Genomic DNA, 18480 nt, shown 5'->3' with positions numbered 1-18480 from the left:
TTTGTTATCTAGAGTCTATATTTGAAACACAAGATTCTATTTTGCCTCTTATTAATAAATATTCCTTTTAATTACTATGTTAACATAATTTACAATTAAACGCAAACTTCAATCGACTTAAAAGACCGTTTGACAAATTCACAAGGAATTTTTGTGTCAGGCGATACATTCTTCCATGTTTCCTCACAATCCCCTCAAGGGAAATCTTATTCTTACATTCTTCCTTACCACTGGATAGAGCGTTTCAAAAGGTTTCTTCTTCTCGTCCCACCATGCACGAAATACGTAACCCATAGCTTTGGGCTGGTATCAGCTCCACGCTGCTTTCTTCTTCGACGGCACAGCTTCCCGTGACATCATTTCCTTAAATTCCCACCCCTCGAGGAAAATAGACCGTTGACGCAAAAAGAGCTCCTTCAGGAAGTTTGAACCCATAGGCGTAGAGAGCTCGGCCGTGCGTGAGGGAAGTCGACTGCTCACTTTATCCACTCGACAGCCGATTGTGTCGAGGGATCTCGTGTCAATAAGTACGTATTATGGCACAAAAATGGTGTAACAACATTGTTTTTATTTTTGTTAATTTATAACAGATACTGTATGACTCGTATCGCGTAACGATGCAATGTAGAATTTGTAAAAGCTAATTCTACAGGGGATACTATAATATTCATTTAACATAATGGAAAACTTAACAAAGATGAGTATGTATTACAAGAGCATTTCAAGAGTGGAGAACGAAGAAGTTAATCCACTGCTTATTACAAGGATGCAGATATTAGGTACTTGTGGTGTGTCAAGCTTATGCCTGACTTCATTACACTATTCAATGAAGTTTTCGAAGTGAAGAAGTTTTGACACGAATTCAGAATCGATGTCACTCAAGTAAATCTTCTGAAACTTGGCTGCTACTCTTGAAACACCTTCGTCATTAATTGTTGGAAATTCTTGAAGGCCCTTATACTGCAGCCCCTGAAGCTCATGCCTTACTTTAACCCTGTTTAACCTCAACTATTCATACACAGGCAACAGTCTTATCCAGATAAACATATTGAACAATGTATACAAGATAAACAACATTTATCTGCTTCTTAATTTAGAGAATTTATGGTTTAGAATGTACACAATATAATCCATGTGTGTAATAACTTAGAATTTTTTTTTTATTCAGACGATTTTATTATTTTCTTTATGAAAATTTCTTTCAGGACTATCTGTTCACAAGAGAACAAAATATGATTTGAGAAAATTTCATTGCAGGACGAGAAATCATTTTACTTTTGCCAGAACCACGATTTTTCTTGCAACCACTGTATCCGTTTATGATGTTATTGTATTTTTCTTCACATCCTTTTCGAAATTCAATCTGCCATTTCTGTTCTTCACCACCATTCTCTATTATAATTTTGTTGTTCGAAACGAAATGTATAATAACATCGATATTAATTTTGTTCGCGTTGCCGGTCTCCTACTTATTATCAAGTAGATATCAATTAGGCTGCTGGTATTTTATTGAATATAGGAAACTAGTACAGAAAGCTCAGTTTCAGCGCTTGGTGCATGAAACTTTGCTCATTTGATGCGTATAATGGATCAAGCTTTTAGTAGTTTATGAAGTTATATCTTCTTCCTTTCGTTTCTTCTTGGCGTTGCCCTTGTTTTGTGTTGATCTTTCACCCATTCTCACTGGGGGGATGAAATTTGGCATGGATGTCTGGAGATGAAAGCAGAAGTTAGCAGAAATTTTCGTGAAATTGGACGGCGCTGCGGCTAGAAAGATTTGTGCAATGGCTTGGTCACCAGTTGCCGAGAATCCGGTAACTTTTAAAACAAAGGGAATTCTTCTTTAATGATTCCTAAGGGTTAGTGGAAAACTTTCAGCTTTTACGAGCGAGGGTTTCGTTATATTACGAATTTCACGCGCTGCAGTTGACCATTACGAGAACTGATGTCTCCAATTTGTTTCTTGTCCACTGCTAAAAACTATGCGAATATTGTACATACATTTAACTTTTCTAAAAATAAATATTTTATAAAAAAAATAATTTCTTCTTCAATGGGGACAATTTGAATAATATACTTAATAGAATTTGTTCATTATTAGACGCTTTTATTTTTATATTATTGATTAATGTTGTAAAATAAAGAAATATAATTTAATGCTTCTGATAATTCAAATTTAGTGTTGATTACTGTTTATTATTATAAATTAAATCATGTCCTGATATTGATAACGGAATAAATTATTTATATTTGATGACGAAAATAGACGCGGAAGAAACGAACATGGATGATCTTCAAGTACATAATGTCTACTTAGTAATTCAAATATAGAGTGAAAGTTTACAAATCTATAATATACATATATCAAATTACAAATTTAACAAATTTTTTATCTCAACGAAACAAGACAAACATTATACAAGTGGACAAAAAGGATTCTATTTAACGATTAGCACCAATTCCTACAAAACGATAAGAAAATCAACGTTCCCTGGTTAAAACGTAATTATTGGAAGCGTAGCCGTTCGTCCAAAGAACTGTCAAGAACAGAACCCTCCGCATGAGGTCTTCAATCACGTTTCGTAGCCTGCCTCCGGTTGTATCGCGATTCAAGGGTTGTTGGGGGCTTAATATAGGTAGAGATCAAGTTAGGTTTACAGTTGGACGGAGGGCGGGCGTGTTCCAAAAATATCAGCGTTACGGTGAAGAGCTGATGGTGGCGATGCAGCAGACTCCACGAAGGGGAAGCTCAATCGCTCGAGGGAATTGAACGAACGCGTTTAATAACTCTGCTGGCATACGATCGCCCACGGCGCGACACTAAAACCATCCAACAGGCGAGTCGAGATCCTCTTGGAAAGTCGAGGGGAAATTCCCGCCAATGTTGTAATCGGTAGCCGACTTACGGTGCATTATTCAAACCGCGCAATCACTGCTCAACGATATTTCAGGATACGCCAATCTCGCGCCCCCCGCGCGCAACTGGTAGCTGGGCGTTTGCCCGAAGCGCGTTTCCTCTATCCACGAAGAATGTTAATTGACCTCTGATGCCGAACTCGTCGCGATTAACGTTGCTATTCGAGATCAGATCTTCCATATATTTTATTTTTTTTCCAAGGGGACAGTTGTCACAGTCAAGATTCAAGAATGTTTCTTCAAGATTCAAATGCATATTCTGATCCAAAACGAAGGGTAATTTGACAGTACAAGTATTTAACTTGATATATTCATTTTTTTTGTTAAGGTGTATTTAAAAATGGCCAAGATACAGCAAATATCAAGGAACGTCTGTATATACGCCCTAATTTGTAACATATCAATCAGTGAAATATAAATAAAAATATAAATGATATTACAAGCAATATTTAATATTTACTGGCATAGATAAATTTTTAATACATAAGCACGAAACAAGTTACGAATGAATTCATGATTTATAACTGCTTGATTTTTGGCAGAAATGATTAGGGATTTCATTTTAAATTAACTATTTATATTATCATCGACTACGTGAGGTTATTAGCGACTCAGTTTAATATTTTCAGATGCTTCGAGATATCTTTTATAGAGGTGGAAATATTGCTACGAATTAAAAACTGGTCCAAGGTGGAACATATGTAGGTGGAACTTATGTAGGCACTTTATACATGTGACGTTTCTTGCCATCGAAATTCTTTACACATACTTCCAGGACTCGTTTCATTCATTATGTAGCTTTTAAAAGCTTTCAAGACTTGTAATATCAGGGTATTAAATTTCTTATCAGTAGCCTATTATGCCGGTAACAGCATCCTTTATTCATCTTGTCGACGTTGAACCGTGTAACTCCTGATACTGAGTAAAGGTGATGAATAACTAGCGCATGCAACGATGAGGAGCTGTGACTGTTTTTGTTCTTTTTAATAAATTTTTGTTTTATTATAACAATTTATTTACGATTAACTTCTTATAAAGCAACCAGCAAATATGGTAAATATACGTAAGTTAAATTGATTAACTGTCTGGCTACATTTGGTCCTGTAAACTATTAAATCTAATCTGAGTTTGAAAAACCAAATTTCATGTTTCTAGAAGAGTTGTTACTTGGTGTTGTTTGCAAAGGTGTTTCTGATAAATGTGTACAAATATAATTCCTCGAATACTAGTATATTTAATTAATTCTTACATTAAGAATTTATTCCCTCGTCCCTTGTATTATACATTTTTTTGTATTATACATTTTTTTTTCCACATAGATATTCTCTAACGAAATTCTCAGAAATAAAAGTTGATTTGTTCCTTCACATCCTTGGTTTTAATTGGCTGTAGTTAGAGAAAGACAGATAACTCCACCCATCATCAATGTTTCAGAACACTGACGCAAGTAGAAACGGCGAGCATTGGTCAGACGCATTAGCTAATTGAGTTTTCCAGAAGCAAAATAGAGCAAAATTCTTACCTATATACAAAATCGATAATGTCGAATAAAAATCAACTTTTTCTCCCGCATTGGTTGAATTAGAATTTTAGTAACTAAATAATATTACATTTCGTATTCAACGAGCACAAAATTATCCAAGTAACCAATCGACCGAATAAATCGTTTCGCTCAGAAGTTGAACTAACTTCAATAAATAAAAAATAAATATTATAAACATCGTTTCTAAAACTTCTGCTACAATTTAGTAATATACAAGTATCGATCAGTTTGGTTTCGGTAGGGACTTTATTCATGCCAGACAAATGATGAGAAACCATTTTTTCACAAATGAGTTATCGTATGAACAAATTTTATTACTTTGATTTTGCACTTACTATCAGGTATACCATTTCCGATACGCTGCGTATACTCCCTCCATATTTGCGTCTACATGCAATCAGTGATTTCTGGCATCTGTTGACGTACAGCAATCAAGCATGCGTAATGCAACGTCACGTCTCTATTCTCTTGTTCCATTTCTGTGTATCGCTATTTGTCTCTATGCTTCATGCCGGGGCAGAGACCGATAATTAAGTGATGCGCAGAAACGCTTCTGATAGGAAGCACTATGTTTGCCATCGTACAGATGAAACGATCCATCCATAAACATATGTGCGCGTATATGTTTCCTCCTTACACGCTTTTAACAAGAATATGTGTATCAATTTCCACCAATTACGCGTGCATAGTCTTTCCTTATCTTAGATAGGTCATTATGTCCATGTATACAGTATTTAAGTTGAGATAGGCTTAGATAAACGAATGGAGAGATCTCTTTATTCCATTTTTTGCAACGTTTATTCCATTAATTTATTTTATTTAAAATTTTTATTCGGCCACTGCGATAAATATCATTTCGTAAACTCAACTTAAAAGTTAAGAGTTTTGTGCGAGGAGTAACGCAAAAAATGTTATTTACATCTTTGGAATAGAGTGTAACAAACTTCATTATTACGGTGAAGAAAATTGAGTTACTAAATTGTCTAGTTCCAGAATTCAATCTCAATATTATACTAAAATCTATTCGTGCTGTAATTGTAGTTTCTACTACTTTTTATACGAACATTGAAATAACAAATCGAGCAAAGAAGGAAAAAATATATAAATTGTCGTCGCTCTCGTAAAACTTTATTCTCTCATTACTCGAGTAAACGAATAACGTTATACGACGTTAAGAATTCGGGTTTCTAATTCGGCAGACAACAAGTAGAGCCTAAATGGGCAATACGGGTGGAAGGAAATACGGTGCCTACGAAGAAAAAGAAATTCCACCCCGAGGTAACTTCTTGTCTTCGTTCTAATCTGGCCGACATTGTCCTCCGTTTCATTCAACGTCATTACCACCTACTTCGGTCTCTTCTCTCTTAGAGGTTTCATGTTGTTAATTATATTTTCAGGAGATGTTCATAAAAGTAGAAACAACTTTGATAAATATGTTCATTGTACATTGCAGGGCACTGGTGCTGGAGAAGTAAACTCAAATGAATAAGTGGAAGTATACGAGTAGGATCTTAATGCATACGTAAACAGGGCGAAACACGTTAGACGTGACAAGTGAATATTTTTTAACGTAACAGCTCACGTTTCAAGTAAACTTACTTCTTCCGAGACAAATGTTATCCCCTTACAGTTTCCAGTGTCTGAAATTGAAGGGGTTATTTCTGAAGTGCTTCACCTTAGTCTGAGTATTCGGGTTTTTCAAATATTTCTACCAAATTATATTTAAAAACAATTTTAAATTGCTAAAATTGACTCTTTACTATTTATACTATATATCGTCTAGTCAAGCTGAGGATTGAGCAGGATAGTCGAAAATTTTAAAAGACCTTGCAAATATATGTATAAATAAACGTACCAAATTTCAGAAAATTATGTCAAGTACATTGGCTGGAAAAAATAACGAAAATTACATCGTAACTAATCCAAAATACAAACCCCTCATAAAGTTAAGGAAGGGGTTGGTCAGTTTGTAACCTAGCTTCAAAGAGTTAAAGCACTCGAATCTGTCATATGAATCCACAGCGAAACCTAATAGTGTTAGCACGACATGGTCGCCCCAAGGTGCCCATTGAAATGGCTATTTGGTATCAACGTTCCTGACGTTCTCCACTGTGACTCGATACAATGACCGGAAGAGGCGGGAGAGGGATCACTGTTTTGGTTCATTCGGCGAACAACCTGAAACCACGAACCGGTATTCACAGAATGTTGGAACGTTGCCGTTCCGAGTACTTGTTGCCACTATTTTCCACATCTCGAATTCCACCCTTGGCTTCCATTCCGCGCAATTTTTCTCCCATCGTCCGTTTCAACTCTTTACTCTCACCCCCGTGTTCGTATCGGTTCACCTCGTTCGCTCATCCTCCCCCTTCCATCTGGCCGTATGATCATGCCATTCCACGGCGATGATCCTCGGCTCAACAGGGCTTACGTACCAGTCACCCTTCGCTCTTCTCCTGGCATACATAGACAAGGGTGTCATGCGTGTATGTATCGAAGGACGGATGCAACATCCGGACAAAGAATCGTTGGCCATCAACGTTGTACTCGTGCAACAAAGCTTTCGATGAAGTTAATTCATAAGCATGCCCCTTTTTAATTCAAACGGGATGTAAGGAGGTATGAATTATTTTTGATACTCCTTCAAATAAATAATTTTGGTTCTGTCAATGAATAAATAAAGTTTGAGGAATTACTTTCATTTAACGTTTTGTCAGGAATTTTCTTATTTGATCGTGTATTTTTTAATATTAGAACTTTTGGTGTTTACAGTTTTAATTGCTTAATCATTTGATTATTTTACTATTTGAATTTGTTTACGATAAAATCAGAAAGTTGTACTGACAAAACAGTATCAATTTTCATACGTTGTAAACTCTTTGAAGACAATTCTTCCTTGAACAATTTCACTGCATAAAATTAAAAAAGTGTAAAATGGTTGAATTTTACCTTTGATATAAGTCATAATACATTTTTCTTTGAATACTATCTGATATTATATTTTGTAAGTTCACTTTACATAAAAATGTTTCTGAAGAGAATTTAAAACTGGAAATATTCAGTGAAGAGAACACACATCATTAATTAGCGACCAAGATACGCCCTGACTGACATTAATTACGACATTTTTACGAATTCCAACTTCACTTTCCTTGTAAATTCGTTGTGCTCACGTCCAACGAAAACTACGTGTTCCTCTATAATTAAACAATATCCTCCATACTCTCGACAGTCACTTCTTACATCCACCCCTTTATCTCGTTTCTCTCAAATCTTTTCTCCTTGAATTCTCTTTTCAATCCGAGCTATTCAAGAGGAACTGAATATCTGCCACGTGAGTGCTATTCATTCGGAGGAGAGACTCTTGCGTAAATCCTCAGCGCAGAAATGTACACTGTGTACTGTTGAATTGGACTACTATATGTGTCTTCGAGTGAGATACCACTACACATCGAACAGCGCTTAATTTATAATCCTATATGGACCCATTTGATACAAATCGAACGTTTTACAAATATTTACAAATCAATTAAAATTAAAATTGAGAGGTTTAATTATAAATACTTATTCACGTTCGTAGTAGTTGATACCATAGTTAAAATGTTATAAAATTAACAGTTCCTGAAAAGTCACTTCTGCCAAGGAATTATAATTTGAAACTAATGAATAAAAGAATTATCCAATACTATATGTAATAAATAAGAATTGCCTGCTGATGAAGCTTGATTAATGAGTGTGATTAATATGCAGTATTGAACCGACAATTGTGGAGAGATTAGAGACGAATGTGTTTCAGGTTTCGTTACAAACGCAATCGATTCTCTCTATTTATATGTTTTATTCGCGCCATTGTAGGTTTTCGAACTGTTTCCAGCGCTGTAAGGATATTGAGACGCACAGGAATGGAAAGTTCAGAGTCCTCCCTCGTAAGGGTGTCTCCGCCAGTTCGAGTTACGGTTGAATGGCCTTGACGAGGAGGCATCACAACTCATTAGATAAAACGGATACTTTACCCTCGTTTCGATGCACGTGTTGTGGCGACCCATCGAGCATTCTTTCATCGTCCAAAACGCTCTAAGAACAGTGGTTCTTCACCCGAGGTACAAGGACGACCCCAAGGGGATTCGTGGATACACTTCTTGTAGTTCTTGAATTTACATAGGGAGATATAAAATATTTATTTTTGCTGCGTATATTACATCTAAAATTAGCCAGATTAGGTGTAAAAATTTGTATTTTGTCACCGTGATAAATATCATTTCGTAAACTCAACAATCAAGAGTTTTAAATGATTCCGTGCCTTCGTAATCAATCATTTATAACTCTGGTTGAAGTAGGAATATTTAATCGTCATTTTGTCGACATGATCTCCATTACAATAAGTCTATACTTATGTTTTTTTATCGAGTCCTTACAAGCTTCCTTTGCTAAACTGTTGATATGAAAACATCTCTGCAAACTTTCGAATGTTGGGAATAATGGTATTCTTTCAAGATAAAATTCTTTACGAAATGAAATTTTCGAACATCTGGGAACACTATTGAATTACTTTAATAAACAACACTCGCTGAAAAAGATTAACTAATGATCAAATAACTCCTGGGAAGTAAACGTTAAGAGCCACTGGTAGAATCTAGGGACCTTCTCATCCGTCTTCCTCTTCTTCGACATTCAGTTCTTAGTAATAGTCGCACGCCCCACGGAGTCGTTCAAGCATTCAGTCGTGTGTCTCAGAGTAATTTATCTGAAGTAATGTCTACAGTTTCGGTCCCGTAGGGTCGTGGACTAGTTTGTAATTTATTCGGCGACGATATCCTACGTGTCAATTTTGGAACAAATGAATTTTCAAAGGAAAGCTACGACGAAGGTACACCCAGCGAGGAAAAGGAAGTGGACATCAGTAAACTTCGCGTATTTATACCTAGTTAACGAAGTTTCAGTACTAAAAGTAAAGTTGTAAAGTACTTTTCGACGTGATGATCCTAAGAAAGGCACAAATACTTGTTACTTCGTATTCCAGTGATTAATAAATGTATGGAGTAGAACAAGATCCCTGAAACAATTTGGTTCTATTAAACGAGAGTTTTAGTTGAAGAGAAACATGGATAATAATTCTTTGGAAAGATTGTATTTTGTTACTATTTGTTATTAAGACAAACATCAACTGGTGCTCAGAATCAATGTATACAGGACGAGGAAGAACAATCAATAACTGGTAATTAAAATGTACCTTTGGTCTAGATCAAACTTTCTTTTGTAAAAACAAGTTATTGATGTAATCTAATAAATAATTTCGATTGCTATTATTCTATCGCTTGAATCTATCTACTCATGACGTCATTATACCTTCATCAGTCATAAATCTGGTTTTTATTCAGTTTTCGTATACATCTTTTTCTCTGTGTACTCTTTCCATTCTTGATGCAAGCAGAATCAGTTCCACGCAAGGTTTAACTCTACTCTAAGCTCGAGTCAATTACAAGTAGTTAGCTCCCGGTTACGAATCATTTCACTTGTAATGTAGATCCGTAAAAAAGAAATGCCGCCATAACGAGGTCAAGTATTTACGAATCATTTGACGGCGACGCAGCTTCAAGGGAACGCCCGCTATAACGAGGACAAGTATTTACCCTCGAGAACATTGAAACAATGGATCTCATCTCTCTATCTTTTATTCGCGTGGCTTCATTGTCTATGTTTGTTGCGAGCTGTTCTAATAATCTTAGAACGATTCACATTGACTTGTAAAATTTGTTGACATCAATACAAACTTCATCAATGGGAATATGAAACGGGAATTATTTCTAGAACATCTGTGTCGTATGTTACAGAGTCTTGCATTGAAAATAGAAATTATTTTACAAATTAAGCAAACAATAAGTTAAGACAGAATCTCTGTGATAAAATAAGTCATCTTCGGGAGTACGTCTTTTGAACTAAATTTAAATTTAGCATAAATACAGCATTTAACGACAAAATGAGAATAAAATTATTCTTTGCTCCGTATGTATAATTTACAATACTGTTAGAAATGAAAGTTACTGGAAAATAGGTTACGATTAACTTAATTCAATGTAGTTCCTATTATAAAAACATTTTGGAAGAATTGAATTTTTATTGGATGTTAAATATTGCGTTGCGATAGATCTTAACGAAAGTATCGAGATGGCGTAAGTTATGATCGTGATGTGTGTTCTTCATGTAAACTGTGTTGACTAAACTGTCTAAAGTTTCCATGGAGTTCAATATTGTTGCAAAGTTTAGTTGGGTTCTGATATATAGGCTGCAGGGTACCTGTTCCTCATCTAGTCAAATTCAGAATGTTAGCACGCTTAAAAATGTTTATGCTACAACATACGTATTCTGACACAATAATTTTGAAAGCAACCATCTCGTAGAAATCGTTTTGTGCCATATCACAGCAATGTAAAAGTTTATTAATCGCGATATTTAGCATATTTAATTTGAATTGTAAAAAATGTTTAACATTTTTTCATTTCATAGATGCATTTCCCGTAATTAATAAGTTGCTCCGAAACGGAGTATCGCAAAAAGTTCCAGAGCTTTTGACCTGCACAATTGTTATTTATTACGAAACTGACATAATGAAAGAAATTAAAAGTTGACAAAAATATAAAAAGTCACGTACAAAGTATTTGAATTATATACATTTATTTTGTCCTACTATATACTTTTCATATATCACGACAATTCGTATTATAATCAAGTTTAATTAGTTTATAATCGTACTCAAATGGGTTATTAGTGACTCAGTAAAGCCTACGGATTGTTCGTTACAAATTCTGGAAAAGATTGATACCTTTAGAAAATATTAAAACCTGTAATACCTACTTTAGAATGCTCAAAGTTGTTTGTTCTCTAGGAAAAGACGATTTCACGTTTACTTTCAATTCATGAAAATTCCACAAGCGACAGGAGTCACCTTTGTTTAATTTATAAATGAATAATGTTGTGTATATGCTCGAGGAGTATAGGCGAAACGAGAATGCGAGACTGGAAAGTACTTTTAACTCGTGGAAGTTACGATCGATTTGGTAAATTATTTAAAAACGAGTCACCCTCTTTAAGGTACAGGCCGTCGTTTCTTCCCTGCCTGCGACGGGGATGTGCAAGCGGGAAATGGATGTGGTTCCATTCATGCTTATTTCAAGCTCATTGTGCGTCGAGTGCATTCAGCCTTTGACTTGCTTCTCGTGTTGCCACTGCAGCAATGTTTCATGGAGAGCAAGAGACGTGCATGTCGCTAGCTAAAATCAGGAAATACTAGTGTCACATTTTCTTTGATACTAACGAACATTACTGTAGCACCAGTGGCCTTATCATTCATTATTTTCCTTATCATCTGCTATCCCACCTTATGGTACGACGCGCCGTTCCCATCACGCCGTTTACAACGTAACCGTGTCGATTGTTAAATTAACTAAAAGGATCTACTTTCTTACATAAACTACCTGAAGGAATATCGTAAGATATCAAATAAGTTCCTTGATGTCAATACTGATATCAATGAAATAGTTAATGAATTTAAGTACATTCTGAATATTAAAAGAATGTATTCTTAGACTAGTTTATTTTTAGTTTGAAGCAAGATATTACTTGTTATACGTATGTTTCGATTTTTTGTATTAGAATCATTGTCAGGATCCACAAATGCTACCATCGAATTTTCTAAATTAATACGTGCATAGATACAAAAGCTTTGTCAAGTAAAAAAGAATATAATTGAATACAGAAACATACTTGTAGAATTTAAGAAGTATGACGATATCCCTATGTAAACTGCATTTGGTTAATTATTAAGTTAAAAAGGTATGAAAACATATGAGTATAAAATCTTATAAATTGGAATTAAATATTATGAATATACTACCATAATATATTAAATAATATATACAATTCGTGGATGTAAAAATATTGGCATCTGTTTTTTTTTTTATTTCATTTATTGTTTGAATAAAATTGTAAAACTTATTTATGCAGAAACGTAGACCGAGAAAATATGAACGAAAAATGATATTAAATCTCGTTTATAGGAAACGGGAGAGACACCGAGAGCGAATATGTCGCATGTACAATCAGATTTTAACGGAATGCACCCAGTTTAATGGGACATGGCCTGACCCGGATGATCCACGCTGGAGTAGCGGAGAATATGTAGAACTCACAACAGGCCTGTTTCCGACAAACAACATCAACTGTTGCTCGATAACAGGGAATACGACGGCTTTATCAACTGGTAATATTGAATTTTTCTGAACAGTATGATTAATATAATTAAATATAATTAAACAACTGCATAGTAAGAAAATTACTTTTCATCGTCAGAAGATTGTCCTAAAATATCTCACTAAGCAATTTCAATTATTCGATTGGACAAATTATATTTTGTACGTTAAACAAAATTATACTACATATATTACTCAATATGATAGATTAAAAAAATATGGTCAATTCAAAAAATAGAGAACGTTTCGTATCGAGTGCTCGGACTACTTTTTCAAGAAATTTTGATTGCTATCGATTGGTTCTACTCATTACAGGCTGCCATCTGGTTTCCCGTTTCTCGCGTTTCACGACGTAAAATCGATTTCTGTACGTTATTAGCAGGACATCATTAGTAGACTCTATTAATAATTTTAGAAATTGTTAATACAAGACAAGATGTAGAGAGATTGTATATTGGGAAACGATGAAGTACATGACTTTCGATGAAATGTAAAAATAAAGTAGCAGGTTATGGCATTTACTGATATGATACATATATGTTCAACAGAAGAAACTTTCACGCCCGTTCTACCACCCTTCGAACTCTGGCAGTCGATACTGATTGCTTTCTCCATCGGAATATGTATACTGTTAACTGTCGGCGGTAACATTCTCGTTCTTCTGGCATTTATCGTAGATAGAGCTATCAGGCAGCCGAGTAACTATTTCATCGCTTCATTAGCAGCCACTGATATGCTTATCGGTAAGTCTCTTCACTTTTTCAATTCGAGAAACGACCTTTTTTTCAAGCGATGTTGAATTAGTTCAAATACACGAATTAATATTAAAAATATTGCCAAGGGGAAATATTAATATTTATTGAAATTCCAAAGCAGTTTGAATACATTACATTAATGAAATTGTACTTTATATAGAACAATCACAATAATTGATACTAACAAAAATGAAATTTATCTTTACATTGACAAAAACAATCATGAATTTATAGTAATTAAAAGTAGCACATTCAAATATCAATACATCCTAATATTCCTATTTTCAGCTCATTTTAATTGTCGTTTACAATAGAGTATATTCTATTCATTCATATCAGATATTATAATTTCCAGGTAAACCAGAATTAAGCATGATAAAATTGTTGAACAGGTACCGTGTCCATGCCATTCTTCACAGTGTACGTGCTGATGGGATACTGGAACCTCGGACCCCTGCTCTGCGATCTATGGTTGTCAGTAGACTACACCGTGTGCCTGGTATCGCAATACACCGTCTTATTGATCACTATCGATCGATTCTGTTCTGTAAAGATAGCGGCGAAATACCGTTGCTGGCGAACTAAGAACCGCGTGATCTCGATGGTCACGATCACATGGATTATTCCTGCTCTGCTCTTCTTCCCCAGCATATTCGGTTGGCAATACTTTATCGGTTACAGAGACCTAAGTCCTGGCCAGTGCGCCGTGCAATTCCTCAAGGATCCCGTCTTCAACACCGCCCTGATAATCGGTTACTACTGGACGACGCTCGTGGTTTTGTTTATCCTTTATGGCTGCATATACAAGACAGCTTACGACATGCAGAAGAAGAGCGAGGCCAAACAGCGTAAAATGCAATCGATGGTTGCACTCAGCGCAGGAGCGATGTCCGGAATGGCGGCCGGGATAGGAATATCGAAGACCCAGAGCACTCTTTTAAGCCAGGACAAACAGAAAGTGGGTACATCGGAAGAGGATGCTGCAGAAGCCGATTGCTCCGGTCAGAAGACCTCCTCGAAGACGTCAGCAACTGGGCCGACAGATTCAGCAGAGAAGCAAACGTGTGCCAGCACTTTGCCTCCTGAAACTGAAAAGTCCGAACGTTCCAGCAGCCCAGCGTTCGATTCTGACGAGGAAAGCACCTTTGTACCGGGCCAACACCTCAGCAGCGTCAAGAAACGATCGTCCTTGGCTGACATGGTCGCTCAATCCGGCGCTTTCCAGGTCTTCGTCACCAACGGTCGCTTGAACGGGGTCGTTCCCGCGAAGGGTGACTTAAATGCTCCAGCGTCAAGGAAAACTTCATCATGCTCGACATGTGAAATAGGCACGACGACGCAGAAGGCTCAAACACTGCCGAAGATACAGGAGCTCAGCCTGCTGGACACAGACAATCTAGCCGAGCCCGACAAGTCCAGCCAGACATTGACACCTGAACAGTCCTTGAAATCGAACGGGAACGACAGCAGCCAACAACCAGTGACCTCTGCTGAGATTTCTCCACCCACGCATCCCAACCATTCCATCAGCAGCAGTCAACAAAACATCATACCACCTCCCACGCAGTTCCAGAGCAGTCCACCCGTGTCCGAGAGTCCCCTAACATCGTCGTCCACCGACAGACCTAAGTCTCTAGTGGTGGCTTCTCAAGGCCCAGGCACCTTCGACATTCTGACTGGCTTGGACAGCGCCGACCTGAGATTCATGGACGAGAGCTCGGTGATACTGCCTAGTCCCTCCTGCGAGAGCCCACCGTCTTCCTTCTCGTGTAGCCTAGCCAATCCTCTCTCAACGACGCCTTCGTCGCCGATTTTAGGCCAAACTGCTTCGTCCTCGAATATCAATTTACTGCAGGCAGCGTTGATCAGAGCCACTGCTCAGCAGGCAAGCAGCCAAGGCATCCAAACCAAACAGGGTCAACTCGTACCTGTGATGTCCAATGCCTCGAGTCAAACTCATCCGCCTCGGGTGTTCATCACTCAGAAGACTAACGCCGCTTCTCAAACGTCTCCAACGGTTAGCAAGGTCCACACAGAGGTCACTGTCAAGGCGCAGAACACGAAGCAGCAGTCGGTGACGACGGTCGTCAGTGGACCAGCCGTGGAAGCAGTGAACATCGCGACGGAGCAATTCGCCGACCAGGTGACGAAGGTTGTCAATCCTCCTCAGAATTCTTCGTCAAGTGGCAGCGTGGTGCCCACGGCCTCAGCGACAACGGCAAACGAACACGACTCCAAGGTGGAGTCCAAGAAGAAGGATACGAGAGATAACAAGGAAAGCGGCTCCAGAAAGGACTTCGTCAAATCGATCGGGAAGCGTTTGAAGAGCAAAACGCAGAGAAGGAACCCTATGGTGGGTCGACAGAAATCACGGACGGAGAACAGAGCGAGGAAGGCGTTCAGAACGATATCCTTCATCTTGGGTGCTTTCGTCGCCTGCTGGACGCCTTATCACATCCTGGCGTTGGTGGAAGGGTTCTGCTCGAAACCACCGTGCACGAACGAGCATCTTTACATGTTTTCGTATTTTTTGTGCTACGCTAACAGTCCCATGAACCCCTTCTGTTATGCTTTAGCCAATCAACAGTTTAAGAAAACCTTCACGAGAATATTGAAAGGAGATTTGCACATGACGTGAACGAGACGGGACGCGAATAATTCGATGAGACACTTTTGGGGATGATTGTTACGACGAAGAAGGCCTTCCATAGTTGATATCGAATTGTAATCGTAACGCCATGTCTGTATGGTGGTAATTGGACAATAACAGTAGTAAACAGTTTGCGATACTAACGCAGAGAAGTTGAGTATTGCGCGCTTTATGTATATAGTAGTAGAATGCATTGATATAGGGTTTAGGATTGCATTCTCGGATGTATATAATGTATATGTATATGAATATTTATTAACTTCTGTGCGGGAATGCACGCAACGCATACAATCACGTACATTCTACAACAATACTATGAGACACTCCGATAAAATAATTCAAATTCATGTTGTAAGAAAGAATTTCTCTTTTCGTAATTATTATTTTTAAGAATTTCACACCTATTAGAGAAGAATTTTGATTCAAACTATGGTCTGGTGGGAACGTCTAAAAAGAGAGACTTCTTTGGAAATTAAAAATAGAAAAACTATAACTCGTACAACAATAAATTAACTTGTAGTTGACAATACATATCTTAAAAGGTAAGAAAAATGTTAAGTTGTAAAAAATAAAGGTGGCAGTTCACATTACTAGTGAATAATAAAAATAAACTCTATATATTAATTTTCTATCAAAATCATAACGTGTTTCATATTTCTAATTTTTATGCAACGCTGTTCGGAAGGCCATCTTCTGAAATAAACAATGACATTCTGTACGAGGGTAGGAAAATTCTTTCTCGTAACAAAGATTTGTGTAATTTGATGTAGCGTCTTACAGTATTGTTATGGAGTGTATGATTAACTTTAGACGACTATGCATAGGAATAACCGCCGCGGTAAGCGCTTCGTGTTATGACATTTCACGTGACGCGAAAATGTATTAAACTTCAAGTGTCTCTTGGAACGTGCACGCGCAAGTTTCGTAATTTAGCGAAAGATGTTATCGTTCGGGCTCGGAAGATAGAACATGATATATTTCAAGACATCGATAAATATCACGTCGTCGCAGCGAACACCACCGATTCGAAGGAGAGAAAAAAAGAAACCTTTGTCGTTAATTTGAAGCAGTATAGAATTTTTTCACACGAGGTTTTATTGTATGAATTTGTCTTTACGTTCGAAGAACAGGGATATATTTTTTAAGTGCAACGAACCAGATTTGGGGTGGGGGGGTGGGTTGCCTCGAAAAAGTACCAAACATTCAAGGATTCCATTATCCGTACACGCACTGCCTTTGGGGTGGCCTACTTACATGCAGGCCTTCTTCCTCCGAGTTCTGTTACATTTGGCTCTTTCCTAGCCTACAAGGCCCCACGGATTCCCAATGGACAATGTTATTTTCCAAATATTATACAGGATGATTTATCAACGCCCTAATAAATGCTTTAACGTGATTTTTCTTTTAGATCTCATTATACGGTGAAGTCTTTGAAATTTGTCTGCTTCAACCTGGAAAAATCAAATAAATAATCTTGGTAGACGGTAACGAACAATTCGCATCATTTTATGAGGATAAACGTTAATGTAACTTGAGAATCTTTAAAATTATATCTCTGTAAAGTTCCCGCAGCTGTTTAAATTTTGTTAAGTAATCTGAACCAGTTTTATCTACAACAGCCCCCTAAATAATCCAGGCAGCTTAATTTATTCCGTTTGAGGGACACATGTCTCAGTTCATGCTGCACTCCTTCCCAAAACGCTTGACGGCTGTGCGACGTTAGGTACACAGTATGGCATATAATGAAATGACTTGAACTTCTTGAAACATTTATGTGACCTACGTACGCACAGTTCTATTAATCTCAACGAAATGAAATCCAATTGATTTAAAATTATTATTAATAAAGTTATTCGATAATATCCGTAATATGTCTAATTGCAGGCATATTCAATTAATTTTTGAAAATTGTTTTAAGTATAAACTATTAATTTACAACAAAAGTTACGACTACATATGATGCTGAAGAGGGTAATTAGATAAATAAATTCTTGCAAGAATCTATTACCATATTAATATTAAATTGAAAATTGAATATTGAAAATTGAAATAAATTGAAAATTGAATACTAGGATCGATATAAATAGAAGATTATAAGTTATTATTACGAAACATGATTCATCATGAATGTAATTCCCAAAAATGATAGAAAAACTTGAAAAATAAAAATTTCTTGTGCCAAGGAAAAATTAAACAGAGACAATTGATAACGATCGAAGATTCTCCGTTAGTTTAAATAGGAAGGTTATTAAATCTTCATTTGCATATAATACAAGGCCTCTTATCACGGTGAAATTTAAGACAGTTGCATCATTCTTGCGTTTGCTAAAATTGTCTCACGATATAATTAACGTGGCATCCTGTATAAGT

At 36.8% G+C, this 18480-nt stretch overlaps 1 protein-coding gene across 3 annotated transcripts in view; it reads left to right on the top strand.

Annotated features, from left to right (window-relative positions):
• Positions 1-18140, top strand: part of LOC128885917 (muscarinic acetylcholine receptor M4) — a 51752-nt gene extending 33612 nt beyond the window's left edge. For 2 of the 3 annotated variants that reach the window (XM_054140297.1, XM_054140299.1), the window contains 3 exons: positions 12514-12716; positions 13254-13448; positions 13853-18140. In XM_054140297.1, the coding sequence (XP_053996272.1) occupies positions 12514-12716; positions 13254-13448; positions 13853-16098 (2644 nt within the window). In that variant the 3' untranslated portion in view covers positions 16099-18140. Of the gene's footprint in view, positions 1-8333; positions 8560-12513; positions 12717-13253; positions 13449-13852 lie in introns of all 3 variants that reach the window. The other variant, XM_054140298.1, reaches the window with a different exon arrangement.
• Positions 18141-18480: the final 340 nt, after the last annotated feature.

This window comes from Hylaeus anthracinus, unplaced genomic scaffold (assembly GCF_026225885.1).
Source record: "Hylaeus anthracinus isolate JK02 unplaced genomic scaffold, UHH_iyHylAnth1.0_haploid 11982, whole genome shotgun sequence".
Classification (NCBI taxonomy): Eukaryota; Metazoa; Arthropoda; class Insecta; order Hymenoptera; family Colletidae; genus Hylaeus; species Hylaeus anthracinus.
Note: the sequence above shows the minus strand (reverse complement) of the source record. Positions and strands in the feature narration are given on the sequence as shown.